At 37.5% G+C, this 21,214-nt stretch overlaps 2 protein-coding genes across 2 annotated transcripts; both read right to left on the bottom strand.

Moving 5' to 3' along the window:
- Positions 1-1,471: 1,471 nt before the first annotated feature.
- LOC117340163 (perlucin-like) lies at positions 1,472-7,143 on the bottom strand. Its single transcript, XM_033901924.1, has 4 exons — positions 6,239-7,143; positions 4,667-4,917; positions 3,216-3,392; positions 1,472-2,583 (listed from the first exon to the last, which is right to left on the bottom strand). The coding sequence occupies exons 2-4, from the start codon at positions 4,893-4,895 to the stop codon at positions 2,369-2,371; spliced, it is 621 nt and encodes a 206-aa protein (XP_033757815.1). The 5' UTR covers positions 4,896-4,917; positions 6,239-7,143; the 3' UTR covers positions 1,472-2,368.
- Positions 7,144-11,184: 4,041 nt separating this feature from the next.
- LOC117341287 (PIH1 domain-containing protein 2-like) lies at positions 11,185-17,287 on the bottom strand. Its single transcript, XM_033903140.1, has 5 exons — positions 17,196-17,287; positions 16,269-16,506; positions 15,425-15,548; positions 12,755-13,359; positions 11,185-11,850 (listed from the first exon to the last, which is right to left on the bottom strand). The coding sequence occupies exons 2-5, from the start codon at positions 16,452-16,454 to the stop codon at positions 11,707-11,709; spliced, it is 1,059 nt and encodes a 352-aa protein (XP_033759031.1). The 5' UTR covers positions 16,455-16,506; positions 17,196-17,287; the 3' UTR covers positions 11,185-11,706.
- Between the last annotated feature and the right edge of the window lie 3,927 nt (positions 17,288-21,214).

A 21,214-nucleotide genomic window follows, 5' to 3' on the forward strand; every position in this document is an offset into this window, starting at 1 on the left:
TGAATGATTATCTTAAATGTTCAAAACATTCCCTAGTGACAATGTACGGTGACGACACCTCACAGTGTGTCAAAGGTGAGTCAGTCGAAGATGTAGAGAGAAAATTAAGTCAAGACCTCAACTTATCATGTTAGTGAATGAACCAAAATAAAATGAGACTTAATCTAACAAAACTTCGATGTATGCTAATTGGCTGATTCCAACAACTTAGAAAACTGTGTATCAAACTTGATGAATTTATCATGGAAACTTTCAATTGGTCTAAATATGGGGCCGCGGTGGCCGAGTGGTTAAGGTGTCGCGACATTTTAACACTAGCCCTCCACCACTGGATTGCGAGTTCGAAACCTACGTGGGGCAGTTGCCAGGTACTGACCGTAGGCCGGTGGTTTTTCTCCGGGTACTCCGGCTTTCCTCCACCTCCAAAACCTGGCACGTCCTTAAATGACCCTGGCTGTTAATAGGACGTTAAACAAAAACAAACCTAAAACAAACCAAGGTCTAAATTGCTTGGAGTTTTTATAGATAGTTTCTTGTCTTGAAGCAGTCATGTTGATTAGATTTGTTAAAAAAAAAAAAAAAAAAAGTGTTCAAAACAGTTTATGCAACTATCGTTTTACCACATTTCATGTACCCGGTATGTTCTTCAGTTTGGAGTAATCCCTCAAATTCATCACTATAACGGATAGACTTTTTAAACTTAAAAAAAAACCTGAAAGAATGATTTTGAATATCAATGATAGTTTAACTGCAACCGCCACCCTCCTTGAAGTGGATGCATATTCTTGATTTTTATAATTTGTAAAATGAGTATTAAAATGTGTATTAATCTACGATGAAACACGAAATGCTACTAGCATTCTGTCTTTTTAAAAAGGTGTATCTAAGCAACTATTTTAATTCAATAACTTAGTATTTTAAATTAAAAGCTTACGTGTGATTTGTTATCTTCAAACCGATTTGATTTTTGTGTTTATCTTTAAGGCTATCCTTATAAGTTGTTATAAAGACTTCTATGTATAGTCACTACACTATATGCCATGTATCACAGCCAGAGAGTTTGGTAGGTATTGGCTACCCAATCACCTGTTCTCCGGCCTGTATCGTGTGATATATATTATCATAACATATGTTCTAAATCATTGACATATATATATTATACACTTTACTTAATTTTGCCTAATTTATTTACTACAGCCAGATAGCTTGTTAGGTAGGGGCTTCCCAGTCACCAGCCTCCTGGTCTGTATTCTAATTGTGATATTACTTTTTACATCATATTTCTGTAATTGGTATAGTTGTCTCAATTCGTATAAAGATAATTATAATGTACTAATCATGTTGATTATAGACAGATCATTTGTGTATCTTATTTCTATGTGAGCATTGTCTTGTAAATTCTTAAAGTGTGGTGTTGTACATTGAAAATAGAAGTCAAAATATGTAACCCTGTCTAAATAAAATAATTTATTAATTTTTAATTGTTACATAAAATAGAGCATATAGAAGACATATTAGGATAAAAATCGCTTAATAACTTCAGTAATTTAGATCAAAGTGTCATGGTATTGGATGATATAAATTCAGCATCATATTTTGAATTATATTAAATCTAGAGAGCGCTTCATTGTAACTAGTGACTAATTTCCAGGGGACAGTGGCGGCTGATTCCCGGGAGACACTGGCGGCGGCTGACTTCCGGGGAATATTGGCGGCTGATTCCCGGGGGACACTGGAGGCTGATTTCCCGGAGAACACTAATGGCCGATTTTCGGGGCACACATGTCTGATTTCGGGGGCTAACTAGCGACTAATTTCCAGGGGACAGTGGCGGCTGATTCCCGGGGGACACTGACGGCGGCTGACTTCCGGGGACACTGACGGCGGCTGATTCCCGGGGGACACTGACGGCGGCTGACTTCCGGGGAATATTGGCGGCTGATTCCCGGGAGACACTGGCGGCGGCTGATTCCCGGGAGACACTGACGGCGGCTGATTCCCGGGAGACACTGACGGCGGCTGATTCCCGGGAGACACTGACGGCGGCTGATTCCCGGGAGACACTGGCGGCGGCTGACTTCCGGGGAATATTGGCGGCTGATTCCCGGGGGACACTGACGGCGGTTGATTCCCGGGGGACACTGACGGCGGCTGATTCCCGGGGGACACTGACGGCGGCTGATTCCCGGGGGACACTGACGGCGGCTGATTCCCGGGGGACACTGACGGCGGCTGATATACGGGGGACACTGATTACTGATTTCTGGAGGGGATATTTCAATATGTAAAATCCAATAGGAACTAAAGCATATTATAAATCATATTTTTCTCTTCCTGGAAATAATACAAAAAGACAACGTACTCCACATTATACAAGTTCACAGATAAAGTTCATGGTACTGTTGCACGTTACATCATCATACAACCATTTGTATAAGGTCAGACAGTTCTGGTAGCCCCATTTATTATCCGGTTGGTAACCGCCCCACAGGAGAGATTGTCTCGACACTACACTTCCGGTATCCCAAACGAACGTGTCTTCGACTGCAACATCAGTTGCACCAAGGCGGTAGAAGTTTTCATCTGCAAATAACAGGAGCATTCATGATGTGTAAAGCTTATTGTTGACACATTTTCGTCATTTCTTTAAGGAGTAATGGTTACATCTCCAAGCATATATAGTTACATACCGGCTGCGCATTGATTAATTAGATTTTTCCAATAGTTATTTCACAATAATAATATTACACATGGTTTATGATGATATACATGTAAATATATCTATATTTACCATTGTATGGCACTGCCACAATATAACCCTACCAATTCAGTTGCGAGTTCACCAGCTTATGAACTGCCAACTGAAATTTGAATTTGAAAATAAAGTTCAAAAAAAAAATCGCACGACAAATAAAAAATCGCAGATAGTAAATATAAGCATTGAACGGCTTTCAGTTGGCGTTCATATTGACTATGAATGCCAACTGAAAGCCGTTCAATGCTTAAATGTATTAACATTTTGTTCGTTTATACTGTGACTAAAGACGTTCGTCCCTTAAAATAGTAGATAAAATGTCGATAAAAAGCAAATGTGACAGTTGAATATTTTGAGGGATTATAGCATTACATTATTAGTTTGTTATTTTAAAACTATTTTGGTTTATTCATTGGGCTATGGTTCCATTAACCTGTTGACTGTTTAAAACAATACGTACACAGCACCTCTGGTAGTCCGGTAATATACGTGTGCTTAGCAACGGTATCCAAAACAACCAACCGTCCACCATCCACTGCGCAGTCGCTCTCGGCTTCCCAGTGCGACTTCCGTTGGTCGGCAACAACTTTTATATACCAGCCAAGTTGACTGTTGTATAAATATCCTTCAATGTGACCTGTGGGATAGATATGGACCCATTGTTCTCTCCATTGTTTATAAACGTTTTCTACTGGACAATACACATATTAATTATGATAAGCTATGCATCCCTTGACGACAAAATATTTCATTCAAGCATTGATGTCATTTTTCGGCATAGCCGTATAATATTCTTTTTGCCCCGGATATGACGCGACAGGTGGCGTTACTGGTCAAGATGAAGTATGTGATTGTCAATGTAGCGGAAAATGCAAAATGCAGATATGCAGTTAAAAACGAAACAAAGGTGAGATTGAATGAAAGCTGAATAAGTGGATATATCTTTAAAATGACACATTAATAAAATCATATTCCTGATTTAAATGCAGTCTTATTACCACCAATAATGATTCAAACTGATATAATTTTGTTATCCGTGCTGAAACGCATCTATTTCACCAGATATTTCTTGTTTAAACTTTCATTGGGTATGAAAAAAGATTGAAATCAACGCTTATAATTAATTTTGGAAATGATTTGATTTTCAAAATTAAAACATGTTTTATGTACAATTGATCACAAACACTGGACAATTAATTATTATTCATTTAACCATTTTTACCACAACTAATTTAATGATATATGGCTGGAGGATAAAGTGTTTCACTGGCAAAATGTCTTCAGGTAAATCTGACCTAAAATGACTTGAAATTGACCTGAATTTGACCTGAAATTGACCTGAAATTGACCTGAAATTGACCTATATTATTTCTGAATTTCACATCGTATCAAATTCATGTCAAGAAATGGACCTGAAAATGACAAATCCCTCTGATCGGATGTCCCTACTTTGGTAGGATTTCACCCTCTGATCGGAGGCCCCTACTTTGGTAGGATTTCACCCTCTGATCGGAGGCCCCTACTTTGGTAGGATTGTATCCTCTGATCGGAGGTTCCTACTTTGTGAGGACAACACACTCTGATCGGAGGTTCCTAGTTCAGGTAATCATGACCTGAAATGTCACGGTCGAGTTGTGATATAATTCATTGACACATGACACATCACCAATATATCTGAAGCTGCAGTTGAAAGATTTAAATTACTACCATATACAGCAATAGACCATTGTTACTCGATCTTTAAGAAGAAATGTGGTGTGTTTACCGGTATTGCATAGAATGGAAAATCAAATATATGGCAGGGACATACCTGAATGTGTTAATAAAAAAAGCTTCTTTTCCGATTGAAGAAGATATTGGAGACTGATTAAACTTATAGGACAGGAAATAATAAGAAAAAACTGTCCTTACGCGTCCAAAGTCGATTTCCTTTCACTGACGTCGAAGTGGTCAGACTGTCGTAGCAATCACAGGTACTGGTCAAGGTGTTATAGGTAGAGGCCTTAGATGTTTTCTCTCTAACACAGGTAGCCAGACAGATGACCAGAGTCGCGGCAGTCGTGGTCAGTACGGATGAACTGTATGATTGATCAACGTTGGAGACGTCCTCCAGCCAACTAGATCCTTCAATTATCACCATCTCTTCGGTAAAATTGATTTACCTAAAATACAAATTGGTATATCGACTGTTGAAATAGACTTAATTAATATTCTGGGTTTTATTTGAACACTCAGACACGTGGAAATATGTTACATGGGAAACAAAACAATTTACATTATTATCTTCTTTTACCTATTCAAAATACAAATTGATTTATCGACTGTCGAAATAGTCTTCTTTATGAAAACAAGATATTAAGTGGATGCCAAAGTCTACTCCATGATTAAACCTGTATGTGACATTATTAGAAGGGTGCTATTCAGTTTACGCTCCATGCATAAATTTATCATTATGATAAATCATTAAGGTTTTATTTCGTGCATCAAAAGAATTCTACATTTTAACTTCAAGGTTACTATCTCTTACTTTGTTACAGGACGTGATTATCTTAATCTTCGTTTTTAATTTCAAACCGGAACAGAAGTCAATGTTGATATAGAAATAGGGGTAGGAGTTTAATATTTTTCGGCATAGCCGTATAATATTCTTTTTGCCACGGATATAACGCGACAGGTGGCGTTACTGGTCAAGATGAAGTATGTGATTGGTCAATGTAGCGGTAAATACAAAATGCAGATATGCAAATAAAAACGAAACAAGGTTAAGATTGAATGCAAGCTGAATAAGTGGATGTATCTTTTCAAATAACACATTGATAAAAGTATATTCCTGATTCAAATGCAGTCTTATTATCACAAAAAAATGATTCAATCTGATATCATTTTGTTATCCGTGCTGAAACGCTTTAGTTCTTAATTTATTTTACAAGCAGATTTACATTATAACCACCAGCACTAAAACTATGCCGTTTATCTGTTTAAAAGATATTTCTTGTTTTTCTGCAAATATTTACCGGAAACAGACGCCTGTGCTCATTATTACTGATTATATGTAATGCTTACTATAAAATCGCTTCGACCTCGCTGATTTTCCGTTTCGTTCCGTTTTAAACGATTACTCGCCATTAGTTCAAAAAATAATGCGGCGATCTGGTTCCAAAGGTCGAAAATATGTTTCTTTTTTTTTTCGTTTGGGCCTATTTCGTCCTGTTTCAACATTGTTCCGACTTCATATTCATTTCACTCCGATTGTCATATGAAACACTGACACCCCCTGTAGGATTGGTTACTTATCTACTAGCAATTTTATGAAACAGAAATATCATAATCTGGGAAATTTTTATAAAGATATAATTTTTGTTAATAAAATTTAGACACAGACATCAGTAAAAACTGAAGTGATAAATTTAATGAGTAATCTACCTACGCCACAGTTGAAATAAACAATTTAAATCTTATGTTGTCACCTGTTTAAACACTTACCGTCAATTCTCCTCTGTTAGTATTCCTACATTGAACATATTCCCGTTATGTATGAAGTCGTGGTACAGACCGCTGTTACCGGGATCGAGGACTTAATGAAGAACAAGTTCACCTGCTAATTGTATAGGCAAACAGAGTACCTTTACAAGTAACCACGTGTCCAAGATCCACGTCGGGGTTTCTGAACTGTGAACACGGGGTCTCTATTCTGAAGTGGTAGAGAGTAGCTTATAGGTCGTCTAAGGAAATATGTTTCTTGATTTCTTCATTTATTTTTAAATTAGCCCACGGACAGCGGCGACATTTCGGTGATCTTTTACGTCGATGAATGTGGTTGAATACTGCAAGGTTATTTCAAACACCTCGGCACAGTTTGGCCAGTCGGAGCAAATGTTCATATTTCACTTTGAAAATCGCATTTTCTCTATTACAAAGCAATATCCATGGCAAACTTATGTTGTACAAGTCGACTTATGTAAATGAAAAATAACAGATAATGTGCCGTGTTTCTTGTGGCCGTATAATTTCAGAATTAGGAATGTTTATTATCTGCTATTCATGTTGACATGGGGTCCCTTAGCATGTGAACCACGGGGTCTCTAAATAAATAAAAAATCTCAGCTTCTCCTTGCCGATATTTCCAAATAGACCAATTCTTTGTGAATGATGTAGGTAAAGAAACTTCTTTTAACTACTTCTTAGCCGTTCGAATTTCATGTAACAAATAATCAAACAAATAGATGAATAAACAAAGACAAATGAATGAATAAATACACATTGTACTCATCGTCTCTTAAAAAAATAGAAAATAACACATTCCTAAGCATATAAACAATTTTTGTCTCGAAGATATATATAACAAGATGATTTTGTCCCAAACGTGGGTTTAACCTAACTTTTCCCATTAAAATTGATACCTTATTAGAAGATAGATTGTGTCTTATACATTTATCAATAAGGGTACAGAGAGGCACGTTCCTTGTACAATGCCCTCTTATCACAAATAATGAACTAGCATTTCTTTTGTTTGTTATTGGATTTTCAAATTCTAATCAAATATAGTCTGCTTGGAAATCCTACCTTAAACAGAAAAATATATTGACAACTAGATATTACATAAGTCTCAATATTCCAGCCTAAATATGACCGGGCTGTCACAAAGAAATTGGCTCTTGGCGAGCTCTTTAACTAATTTTACGTTTGGATATATCGATATTTTGCGGTTTTTAAATACCTAGAAATACATTGACCACATTGATCAGATACATGATTTAACGGTATAAATGATTTTTTTACGCCAGCCTCTAGCCGCCATCTTTACTTAAAGATTTACCCTTATGGTTTAATCGCTAATTAGTCAGCATTGAAAGGCGTCAAAACATCGATTTTCTGATCGTTAGCTTCCTTACAATAACCTGAACATGGCCTACATTGTTTTCGTATTTACACCGTTTATATTAATTACCATGACACGCCAGATGTGAAAAACTGTCAAGTATAAAGAAAAGTTCCCGCCATGAAGATTGACGATGGACAAAGCGATATAATCGGCGTCATTATTATTGGAAATGTGTGGATGACCGTAAGCGTAATAAAGTCCAACTTTAGTTTGCCTAAGTGTAAATAAGTGTAAAGGGTTTCTTTACAGGTTAACATGAGGGAGGAAGGTTGGTGGGTTTTGTACTCTAAAGGAAACAAGACATAGTGTTCATTGTATGGTGTTCCGTTAGGGGACTGATCCTATTGTATGTATATATGTATCTTATCCAAGTTGAAAAAGTGGCTCAATGAACCGAAATATTTATGAAAACTTCTCTCCGCCCACACTTCATTTAACTTTCAGATTAACATATTTAGTAGTTATCTTATTACTGTTTCCCTTTGGGAAAATGCATGTACCACTGAATTTTTTGGAAAATACATTTTTTTTTGTCTTAGGGAAACTATACTGAAAGTCGACGAAAAAATAGGGTTAAAACTCACTGAATTGAAAGTGTTGATTAACCATTTATGACAATTGTAGAATTTATATGATAAAACAACAATATTTAACTCAAATTTAGTGTTTGCGTAATTATCTTTTTTATTTAAAACTCTAAACAATTTGGTTGTCTGGTATTTAAGGCTTCATTTATAAACACTATTAAATCTTCGTATCAAAAAGAGGAAATCGAAGGGAGTGGACAGGTTTTGGGATGCCGGAGCATGGCATAGCTGCTGGAAGGTACCTTACACTACATAATCAATAATTTGTTATAGCTGCAGGGGATATATACTTATATAGGTGGTGTTATTCTGAAATGATTGTTTTCCAACTTTCTGGTGGCGTCACGTGACTAAGTCAGTGTTTCTTAATATAATATATGGTCGTTATTACTAAACATGCAAGTAGATTAATATCTTTAATTAAGGATCAAATCATAGATAGAAAAGTAATATTTCTGAATGTTTGAAAGCTATATGTATTTCATTGTGGTGAACGATTACATTTTGTTCCTGTTCTTTGCAATATTATTCTCATTCAGAATCAAAGAGTCAAGCACAAAATTAATTTTGAGCCTTAAAGTTGTGTACATTCAAATAGACATGTATGCACATGAATTGGTAGTCCTTGTAGATCAATTTTGTACAACTTACTTCATTAAAATAATGTCGTATATCAATATATAGTGTACTTGTGACATTTTTCTAATTTCTGAAACCACTGAACATTAATCAGGGAATGAAAAAAAACGGACACTTCTCGAAACAAGGTATACCTCCATCGAACTTCCGAACGCGAAGGAGCGAAAATACGATGGCGAAGGAGCGAAAACACGACGCCGAAGGAGCGAAGTTCCATCGCTCCTTCACCGACATCGTGTTTTCGCTCCTTCGCCATAGTATTTTCGCTCCTTCGCAATCTGTTTTCGTTCCTTCGCCATGTGTTTTTGCTCCTTCGCCATCGTGTTTTCGCTCCTTCGCCATGTGTTTTCGCTCCTTCGCGTTGAGGTCGAAGGAGCGAAGGTGCGATATTGGAAATTTGGCCCTAATGGAACACCATATCATTGTTCCATAACGGACTGTGTGTCAGTATAATATGATCAGGTGAAGATGAAGTATGTAAATGGTGTCATTATGGACTGTCTGTCAGTACATGTATACAGTGTATTATGACCAGGCAGAATTGAGTTCGACAGTATATGGTGTCAGTATATGGTGTCAGTATAGGGTGTCAGTATAGGGTGTCAGTATAGGGTGTCAGTATAGGGTGTCAGTATATGGTGTCAGTATATGGTGTCAGTATATGATGTCAGTATTTGGTGTCAGTATACGATGTCAGTATATGGTGTCAGTAAATGGTGTCAGTATACGATGTCAGTATTTGGTGTCAGTATATGGTGTCAGTATATGGTGTCACTATATGGTGTCAGTATATGGTGTCAGTATATGATGTCAGTATATGGTGTCAGTATATGGTGTCAGTATATGGTGTCAGTATACGATGTCAGTATATGGTGTCAGTATACGATGTCAGTATATGTAAGGATACGATGTCAGTATATGGTTTCAGTATATGGTGTCAGTATATGGTGTCAGTATATGGTGTCAGTATATGATGTCAGTATATGGTGTCACTATATGGTGTCAGTATATGGTGTCAGTATACGATGTCAGTAAATGGTGTCAGTATATGGTGTCAGTATATGATGTCAGTATATGGTGTCAGTATACTATGTCAGTATATGGTGTCAGTATATGGTGTCAGTATATGATGTCAGTATATGGTGTCAGTATAGGTTGTCAGTATAGGGTGTCAGTATAGGGTGTCAGTATATGATTTCAGAACATGTATATGGTGTCAGTATATGATGTCAGTATTTGGTGTCAGTATATGGTGTCACTATATGGTGTCAGTATACGATGTCAGTATAGGGTGTCAGTATACGATGTCAGTATATGGTTTCAGTATAGGGTGTCAGTATATGGTGTCAGTATATGGTGTCAGTATATGGTGTCAGTAAACGATGTCAGTATATGGTGTCAGTTTATGGTGTCAGTATATGGTGTCAGTATATGGTGTCAGTATACGATGTCAGTATACGATATCAGTATATGGTGTCAGTATATGGTGACAGTATATGGTGTCAGTATATCATAAATGGTGTCAGTATATGATGTCAGTATATGGTGTCAGTATACGGTGTCAGTATACGGTGTCAGTATATGATGTCAGTACTTGGTGTCAGTATATGGTGTCAGTATATGGTGTCAGTATATGGTGTCAGTATACGGTGTCAGTAATTGGTGTCAGTATAGGGTGTCAGTATACGATGTCAGTATAGGGTGTCAGTATATGATGTAAGTATATGGTGTCAGTATATGGTGTCAGTATATGGTGTCAGTATATGGTGTCAGTATACGATGTCAGTATACGATATCAGTATATGGTGTCAGTATATGGTGACAGTATATGGTGTCAGTATATCATAAATGGTGTCAGTATATGATGTCAGTATATGGTGTCAGTATACGGTGTCAGTATAGGGTGTCAGTATATGATGTCAGTACTTGGTGTCAGTATATGGTGTCAGTATATGGTGTCAGTATATGGTGTCAGTATACGGTGTCAGTAATTGGTGTCAGTATAGGGTGTCAGTATACGATGTCAGTATATGGTGTCAGTATATGATGTCAGTATATGGTGTCAGTATATGGTGTCAGTACAGACTGGTTGCCAGTATTCTTATGACCAGGTAACGTGGCCAGATCGAGGTTCGAACCCGGGACCTCCGAACACTAGTCAGATGCTCTCCCAATTGAGCTATCTGGTTGCCGATGATCGACCTTCGACCTAGTCCAGTTCCGCTACAATAGGAAGGAGTCATCAAAAATACCATGACCATGCCACGCTTCAAACTAGCAACCTCTCACTTTCAATAGTAGAAATTAAATATACAATAATGTCACGGTATGGTATTCATTTAATGAAGTAATCTAAAAATGTATATATTTACATTGATGTGACAAATGATATGATATAAACATACAAAAATAAATAAAACATATCAGATATGAAAAATATTTTCAATTTCAGCTTTCTTATTAGCCTTCTGCATAATTGTATTCAATTTTTCAATAATTCATCAAGTACATTGTATATGAGTTTTATATATTTGATCAGGTTGTTTTAAAACAAAAGATTGACATGCAAATTATATTGTCAGCTAGGGGTTAAATGGACAGGCTGGGTAAAACTGATTTCTCCTAGTTTGCAGTATATAGAAAAATCAACAAATACATACCACATTGATTCTGAAAGCGTTTAGAACAAATGTAATACACATTATCTGTTTTCACAGTCTTTGTATTCAAGGGAGATAATTACTTTATAATAATTTATCATTGTCAATTTACAAAGCGTCTGGTTTGACCTGAGTGTTTTACTTTGAGATGAAATATGAAATACAAGGTATCCGGTTTCACTGTCACAATTTCCCCACTGCTGGTAAAGTTACTGTCAACACCGAAGCCTTTTTGCTGAACTTGGCTACAGCATCATCATCCATTATCTGACAAGGCAGGACCAGGTGAAGGTCGTAACAGTTTTCTACGGTCAGCTGAAGGTCATCCTGAAAAACAAACATTTTACTTTTATTTCCTGCAGATATCCGGGGACTTTTAATTTCTAAAGTCAGAAATTAATCAGAAAGTCAGAAAATTAGTCAGTAATTCACAAGAAAAAATATACAGTATGTCCAATTTTCAGGGAAATGACTTACAAGTTGAATTTTTGAAATACTGAACATTGTTTTCATTGTCATAATCGTAATGAATGAGATACTAACAATTATTTTCTGTCAAATAATTATTATTGTGACGATAATAATTACATATTCTGATTTTTAACATGCAAAAGTCGCATTTCACATTACACATCATATAGTACAGACTAAGGAAAATAGCGTAGATCTGATGTCTTTAATGTCATTATAGACAGGCAGTCGTTATAGAGCAGGTTTGACTGTAATATGAATTTTAGGTTTTGCATTATCAAGTAAGCAGTCAAAGCAATTCTCAATCAAAATATTACTACCCTAGTACAAATATAAAGGAGTTAACTGATGCCTTTCAACACTTACACATTTAGACACCAACACTGATGCGGCTCCAATGCTGGGGGACAATATTAAAGTTCCCCCTCTCTTTGAGAGGCGAGCGAAAAAGTGTATTTCTCCTAATCGATTGATTTTCTTTCATACTTGAGAAACGAAAGATATTGAATATATCAAGATATCATTTTCTATTAATTTTCTTCTTTAATAACAGTCCAAACAAGAATTTTTTTATAGAAAACAGGGTTTCACCCTGGACCCAAAAATCATGGGCCATTTTGACAAGATTTCAGAAATCGTATCGGCAGAAACATAGAAAATAGAAGAAATTTTTTAGTTTTAGTGGGCCATTTTGGAAAATATGGGGCAAATGGTCCCCTTCAGACTTAGTATTTGGGTACATGTAAAATAGCATTTTTACCTTTGATATATCAAGTTGACAGTCATTCACACTCTTTACTCCTGGTAACTGAATCTTAACGACGACACGATTAATGTTCCCACCGTCATCCTGTACAGAGTCCATCGTATATACAGGACAAGTCAATCTGGTGTTACTTTGAGAGGAAATCTCCTCAATGATCCCGGCTTTCTTCACCTCGGTCTGATTCGGCATTTTGATAGTAGGAGAGTCGTATGTTGTCCCCGTGCTCTTTCCGTTTGATTTTTTGGAATTTCTGCTTTCTTCTGTTGATATATTTGCTAATTTATTTAATAAGGAATTTTTGGCACCGGCTGCCAGTGGTCCAAAACTTGTTTCTAATTCTGATAATTGTTCTTCAAATTCCTGTTCACTCTTTTGTGCTTTTTTCGAAAAACTTTGATTGAGAACGTCTATCTCTCCTTTGTGTTGAATGTCTTTTGGGAGCAAGGTAAAACTCCTTGAAATTTCGACTTTATGTTGATGTTGGATGAAATCAATAGCCAAATTTATCAGCGTCTCTCGATCTACTAAAGATTTCGTGTCATGGCCATACTCTTCAATAACTTTGGGGTTGAATGCACAAGATGTCATTGAATAAAATCCTGAAAAGAAACAAAATTGCTGATACAAAGCCGAATAAAAAGGGAAGTTCCACTTTTTCCCCAATTGGCAAGATAGACAGGATGTCAGCAGGCATATGGATTAAATATAATTTCATCATACACATGGATTTGATGATATTTTATGTCAGTATACACAGGGGTCAGAATAGACAGGATGTCAGAACAGGGCTTTTTCTGAGGGCTTTCTGGGGCCGTTAATGGGCCCCATTCCCAATTAGAATTATTTCATTTTAAAGCCAAATTCCCAAAATTTGCAGTTTAATCCTGAAAAAGTCTTTCCCAATTCACCAATTTTCTTCCCGAATGAGATAAAAAGGTCCCTTCCCAAACCAGTGAGAAAAAGCCCTGCAGAATTATCAGGGCTTAGATTAGACTTGGTTATGATCATGCAGTATGCACAGGTGTCACATTAGACAAGATGACAGCACACACATCAGTCAGATTATACATGATTATAGTATAATATACAGGGCCAGATAACACAGGATGTCAGTATACACAGGGGCCAGATAATACAGGATACCAGTATACACAATGGCCAGATAACACAGGATATCAGTATACACAGGGACCAGATAACACAGGATGTCAGTATACACAGTGGCCAGATAACACAGGATATCAGTATACACATGGGCCAACTAACACAGGATATCAGTATACACAGGGGCCAGATACCACAGGATGTCAGTATACACATGGGCCTGATAACACAGGATATCAGTATAAACAGGGGCCAGATAACACAGGATGTCAGTATACACAGGAGCCAGATAAGACAGGATGCCAGTATATACAGGTGTCAAATAACACAAGATGTCAGTATATATAGGGACCTGATAAGACAAGATGTCAATTATCTAGGAACAGATTAGACCTTATGTCATGATCAGCATGCACAGGGGTCACATTAGACAAGAGAACACCAAACACATTGGTCAGATTATACATGATTTTAGTATGCAGGGGCCAGATAAGAGGATGTCAGAACACTTGTGGGTTGGAATAGAAAGGATGTCAGTATAGATGGGTGTCAGACAAGATGTTGGTTTATACAGGTGTCAGATAAGACAGGACTTCACATATTTTACTTGGCAAGGATAAGAGTATTGTACTTAGGGGTAAAATCTGTCATATAGTTCTGAGAATAAATGTCTTAATTAAGTACAGAGTTGACTATTTTACACTTAACATAAAAAGTGGAATGAAAAAACAGTTTTCAAACATAAATGTATAAATAATCAATTGTGTTAGCAGATATTCTCTGTACTGTAACAGGGGTCGACATTAAGGCTTGTCCGCTACCAGACTTAAACTGCTGTCGGACAAGTGAATGTATCAAAACACTTGTCCGACAGAACAAGTAACAAATATTGTCTTCATGTTGTTTATTTATATTCTGAAATCAACATTCACAAGACTTCACATTATACATATATGATAAAAAAGAAACGAAAATTCGGAACACTATGAAGATGATAACTAAACTTTCCATGTTTTTCGAAAATATTCAATCAACCCCATTGGTGTCTTTGAATTGAATATGCATATTGGAAAAAAAAGGGAATATGAATAAAAGCGTACAAGGAAATTGTAAGTTAATTTGAAGGACTAAGTGGCGGCATATGCTGATACTATCAGGCTCACTATTTATTGCAAGATTTAGCATAAATAGCATCTCAGATGTTTATGCACTATTGCATTTCTACAATTATGTTCATGTCCTAGTCAGTTTATTTCCATTCTACTACTTTAGTTTCTGTAAATCAAAAATAGGCAGTCAGTAGCATTGTTTCTTTTTCATTAAGTAACTTGGACAAAACACCAATAAATATCAGTAATATATAGTTGTCTATTCAATGTTATCCTTTTACTGCATGACACAAAGACATTGAAAAAACATCATTAAACTTAATTGAAAATTTTCAAGTGGGACAAGTGATGATTTCATTCGGACAAGTGAATATAAATGTTACTTGTCCAAAGGGACAAGTGCAGAAAAAAGTTAATGTTGACCCCTGTGTAATAGATCATCTCTACATACCGTACTTATCTCTTCCTTCCGTGATATCGGTACCAGTGACGGGTACAGCGTCCTCTGGTGACTTAGGTACTGGTACCCTTGCCCAGGAACAAAAATTGATGAAGAAGGTCTTTCTTTCTGGTAGCTAAGAAAAAAATGCATTGTGCTGGTAAGACAATAAATATGGTTTATCATATGAAAATCTATTTTTTTCTTTTTGACATTTTTCTTCACAAACTTTTTTTTTTCTTTCAACTTTTTTTCTTTTCATTTTTTTTTAAATTGTAAATCTAGACTAGTATTGTTTCATAATTTTTCAAAACTAATTTTGAGAAAATTCTAAATTATTTTAAAGGGCTGTTCTCACATACTTCACAATGTGATAAAATTGTTGCTATGGATGGGATACATTTAGATTTTGTTACTTGTTTTAATAATAAGTGCATCATAAATATAATCAAACATGGCCTGTTCCGTGGACAAGGATATTTCAACCCTCGTGTCAGAATTTGGCTGGCTAGTGCTCGTCAAGTTGAGTGCTGACTGGCCAAACTCCTACACTCGGGTTGAGATACCCCTGTCTACAGTACAGGCCCATGCAAAATTATTTTAGTCCCCATAACTGTACCAATAATTAGATGATCTATCTTAAGCGTGAATGTGATATCACATACATCAAAGTCAAACTAGTCTGAGTTTCCTCTGGTCCTTACACCATGTCATGGTGTTAATGCCAGAGGAAACTCATACTAACATCAAACAAGTCAACCCAATTCAACACTGACCGAAAATTATGACATTTTTTATCAAATATTTCACATTCATATATTGACTGGTTAGTTTGGAAATACCACCCATGACTCACCATCATGGTCTGAACACACATATGTGGTGTGGGCGGTGACATAAACTCTTGGCCCTCCTTAATATGTTTGTCTATGAAGTTTTTGTAAGCCTTGGGGTCGGAGTTGGCCATGTCATCCAGCATTGACCATATATGCTGAGCCTGGTGCATCATAGAATCACTGTCTGCCTTCCCATCGGTGTCCATTTCGACAAAAACTGAGTCTTCTATGTCTTTTTAATCACTCGCAGTGTATCTTCTGAAAAATAAATTCAGTTATTTATAGAGCACTCAACATATCAACTTGAGAGACAATATTCATGTGAAATAATTTCAACCCCAAAATTCACCACTACTTATCATAAACATACTTATTAAGATAATGTGATAATTCCTACAATACAGTACTATACATGTTAGCCCGAGTTTCCCCTGGCCCTGACATCATGTCTTGACGTATGGTGTCGGGCCAGATGGAACTTGGGCTAAGTACGTGTATGTGTATGCCATCTACCCTTGTCATCAACAGAATACATTCCAATTTCCAAAAGTCATTGTACAATACAGGCTACATATGTAGCGCAAGTTTAATCTGACCCTTGAAGTTCTGACTGTAAATTGTGATATACCATATAAAAAATAAGGGTATTTCTTTTTTTATAGTAAATACCCTTATTTTTATATGGTATTAGAATCTATATCTCAGTTTACAGTCAGAACTTCAAACGCCTGTGATCTGTGCTTGATACTACATATACTGTCAGAGCCAGAGGAAACTCGGGCTACTACATGTAGAACTGTTCACATCATTCCGGGACACCTTTAAGTTTAATGACAAAATTATTCTACAGAAGGACTCCTCATTTTTGATACTTTATCCATGTGTACATTATTCATGTGTTGATCAATGAGAGTCGTATTCCCTGTAAAATAAATAACAAAACTTACATATATCGTCGATACCTTGAAGTCCTGCGTTACATCCACAGGCCACAACACGAAGTAGCGTCCTTGGTATGCGCACTACGTCACAGTATGTGGGGTGATAATAAATACAGCCAAATCGCGAGTGCGGAATACCGACAGGCAACGCCCGGTAGAGATACACTCGACAGACGGTAAAAATCACAGGATGTACATATAACTGAACTGCATTAAATCAATATACATTGCCAATATTTATATTATATTGATCAATACTAGATCTAGATCTATATGAAATAAGTGCTTAATATCGATGCTCTACTGTACTTGAACATAAATCAAGAAACAAATAATTTTAAACTGAAAAAAAACTTTAAAACGTGTAACCACGGGTACTAGCCCGAGTTTTCTCTGGCCCTGTCACCATGTCTGGTGTAGGGCCAGAGCGCACTACTATATGAAAACGTGGAATTATCCGACACCGTTTGGTGTCGCTAAGAATCTGGTGTAAATACAATAAAATCGGGAGTGACATAACACCTACCTTACATATATGGATAAATGAGATATTTATTTACCCCAGAACACCCATTTAGTCCCATCTAGGTGTTTTATTCCGTCCGTATAGACCCTCGCTTTACTCTAGTCAAAATTTCATACTTGACTCGATGCCATATTGCTAACTATGTAGGTCGCGGTCGGCCTAATTACCCTAATCAGTACGCGATGGAGCGAAAACGAAAAAATACAACATTTATTTGTATATATTTTACCCCTTATAATTTATAAATAATGAATTTTTGAATTTAATATAACAGGTTTTGGGGAATAATAAGCTTAGTTATCTAAATTTAAACTATGCAAGAAGAAAAACACAATAAATCATATGTGGTCTTTTCGGACCATTGCGTTCCGATTCGGGTGGTTAGTCGTACTGTCACTTACAAAATGGCGGGTCAACAGTACGAAATTTTGACTAGCATAAAGCGAGGGTCTATACAGACGGAATAAAACACCTAGTTGGGACTAAATGGGTGTTCTGGGGTAAATAAATATCTCATTTATCCATATATGTATGGTAGGTGTTATGTCACTCCCGATTTTATTGTATTTACACCAGATTCTTAGCGACACCAAACGGTGTCGGATAATTCCACGTTTTCATATAGTAGTGCGCTCTGGCCCTACACCAGACATGGTGACAGGGCCAGAGAAAACTCGGGCTACACGGGTACTTGAGGTTAAAATGGTATAGTTTTCGGCATAACCGTATGTAAAAGAACGTCGTTTCCGTCACACGCGTAAGGGATTTCCCCACACGTGTGCACACTGTCACAACCCAGGTTCGGGGGATCCAGGGTTCTGTTGGTACCTTAATTGGTTATTTTTATAATAACATACGGAATCAATGACAGACTAAAAGGCCATGTAAATATATAATGTATATTTATTTGGGTACATTTGTATATAACATGCTACAGCAATTTGTATAGTCCAGATATACCTATTATACAGTGTAGTGTCCCCTAACAAGCCCTGCCTGCCTATGTATAGATTTGATTAATGACCTCCCCAGCTTCCCTCGCCAGTCTAGCTAGGTACCTGCAGCTAGCGCTAGCCCCTACACACACCACGCATACCTTATCACTGCGTTTGCCCCAGCCACTACAGGTGTATACACTACTGTTAGCCTAGGGTGGGACCTAATACTCACCCTATAGAGTAGCCTCAGGGAGGAGGGGAGCAGCCGAATGGAGGCTTTTAAGGGAGGGGAGGTGAAGTCACGGCTACATGGAAGCCTTCGACTCTCTCGAACTGTAAGGGACACTGCCTTTTATACCCCAACCCAGGGAAACCCAACTCCTACACAAAAAGGTACCTGTCTTGATCCAATGAAAAAGGGTTTTACTCCCTAACTTTGGTATACCCTAGATTGAAGTGCCCGTATGAGAGCCTACTTCCTGTAATATATACATGCTACCAATATACTGATGTATATACAGATATAACTGCTTTAAGATTTAATTCTTTTACACTCCTCCCCCCTTAAAACAAATGTTATCCGTTGGAAACATTTGCCAATGCAATGGCCCCATACATTTTCACAAGCAAAAACCTGCAAATTACACAAACACAATAACATCTATAAAATTTACCAACAATATAAAAATGGAGGGACTAATGTGTAAATGAGTAAATATCATCAATAATATGGAATACTCTAAAGACTAGAAAACAAAGAAATCTCATACTTAACAGGAATCATTATGAAGTAAAGTAATCTGTCCATACTGTTGTTCCGAGATTCTCGTATCAACGAACATAAAACTATAAATGTATCAAAATAGAACTATTATAAATGTCAACAACTTCTACTTCATGTATGCTGCACTGCGGTTTGCGATAATCTTCCCATCAAAACGGAATAACATACTTAAAAATGGGAATGGCGTTCCGTAAAATATGTAGGTCTATAATCGTTCACACATGTACATTACATGGCAGAAAACACATCAAAGTCGAAGTCCTCATATACATTATAGGGATGCGACTCCTTAGAACGGGGGTGCCACACTGGATCGTCCTGGATTGCACCATGTCCTTGCTCATCAATAATGACCTCCTGGTCCCGTGCGACAATAACATTAACTCGCGAAACCTGTGTTAACTGAGGAGGCCCGCGTCTTCTCTCCTCAGCAGCCTTTCTTCTTTCCTCATCCCTTTCATCCGATACCATCTTGAGCGGGAGTTTGTAATGTTCCGGGGAGACATATCGATGGTTGGCATTACTCTCACCTGCTCCAATGGCTGTTGTATTGTCATGGTGAACACGAACCAGGTGCCGTTTCACCTGACCCCTATTGGGGTGTTGAAAACTGCACTTTGGACAGGGAAACTTAATAACCTCCCTTTTGTGAGTCCTCCCCCAGTGCCTTCTCATGCTGGAATAATGAGTAAACTGCTGCTCACAACTAGGCACGGGACATGCCATTCCGGGTGTTCAGTGCCTCAGGTCGTCGTCCACACAGGCTACCTCCTCCTCATTCACTCTAAACTCCATGCTGTCTGTGAACAAATATACACATCGGTCAGTTCAATCGAAGTACTTTGATACTGTAACTATGGCGAGTAAATGGTTGGAGGTTTAATGGTCCGGCCTGACCGAGTTTGTCTTGCTATTTTCCCTTCTGGTTCAAATACCACATCGCCTAGTTCTGATGTTTCATTGTGGTCACAGGACTCTTCATCTGTCTCAAACTCATCCTCACCTAAACTATTGGATGTCTCGTCGACCATTTCAGCCCACTCTGAGGGAGTATTCCTTCCCATATAAGGTTTTAAATGGTCTACATGTACGATAATTGGCTTTGAAGCGGGAGCTCGCTGTATTTGGTAGTTAATGTCGGTAACTTTCTTTGTTACTTTATATGGTCCGGTCCATCCTTGTCCTAACTTGTTAGCCATGGCTGGGGGGTACCATCTCCAGACGAAGTCATTCACAGAAAAACTGGTTTCTTTGCATGACCTGTCGTAGTACATCTTCTGTCGACTCGCTGCCTCGCCTAAGTTCTTGTGAACAAACTCAAATGCCGTTCTCATAGCACTTTGGACCCATGCTACATACTCCACTTGACATCTATCCTCCTTGGATATGGGCGGTAACCCAACCATCAGGTCTAAGGGGCAACATGTTTCCCTACCCAACATAACTAAATTTGGGCTACAGGCCGTAGTGCTATGTCTATTAGTCTATAGGCCATAAGTACAAAAGGAAGGTAGTCATCCCAGTCATCCTTATTATCATTAACAAATGACGACAGCATCTGAATTAACGTCCTATTTAGTCGTTCCACTAACCCGTCAGACTGAGGCCTATAGGTAGAGGTTCGAGTCTTGTGAATACCCATCTTTCCACAAATAGCGCTAAAAAGTTCACTCTCAAATTCCCTTCCCTGGTCAGAATGTATGAACCTGGGCATCCCAAACCTGGTAAATATTTCCGTTACGAGCTTATCGGCAACGGTTAGAGCAGTGTGGTCAAC

The sequence above is a fragment of the Pecten maximus genome, chromosome 13 (genome assembly GCF_902652985.1).
Source record: "Pecten maximus chromosome 13, xPecMax1.1, whole genome shotgun sequence".
NCBI lineage: Eukaryota > Metazoa > Mollusca > Bivalvia > Pectinida > Pectinidae > Pecten > Pecten maximus.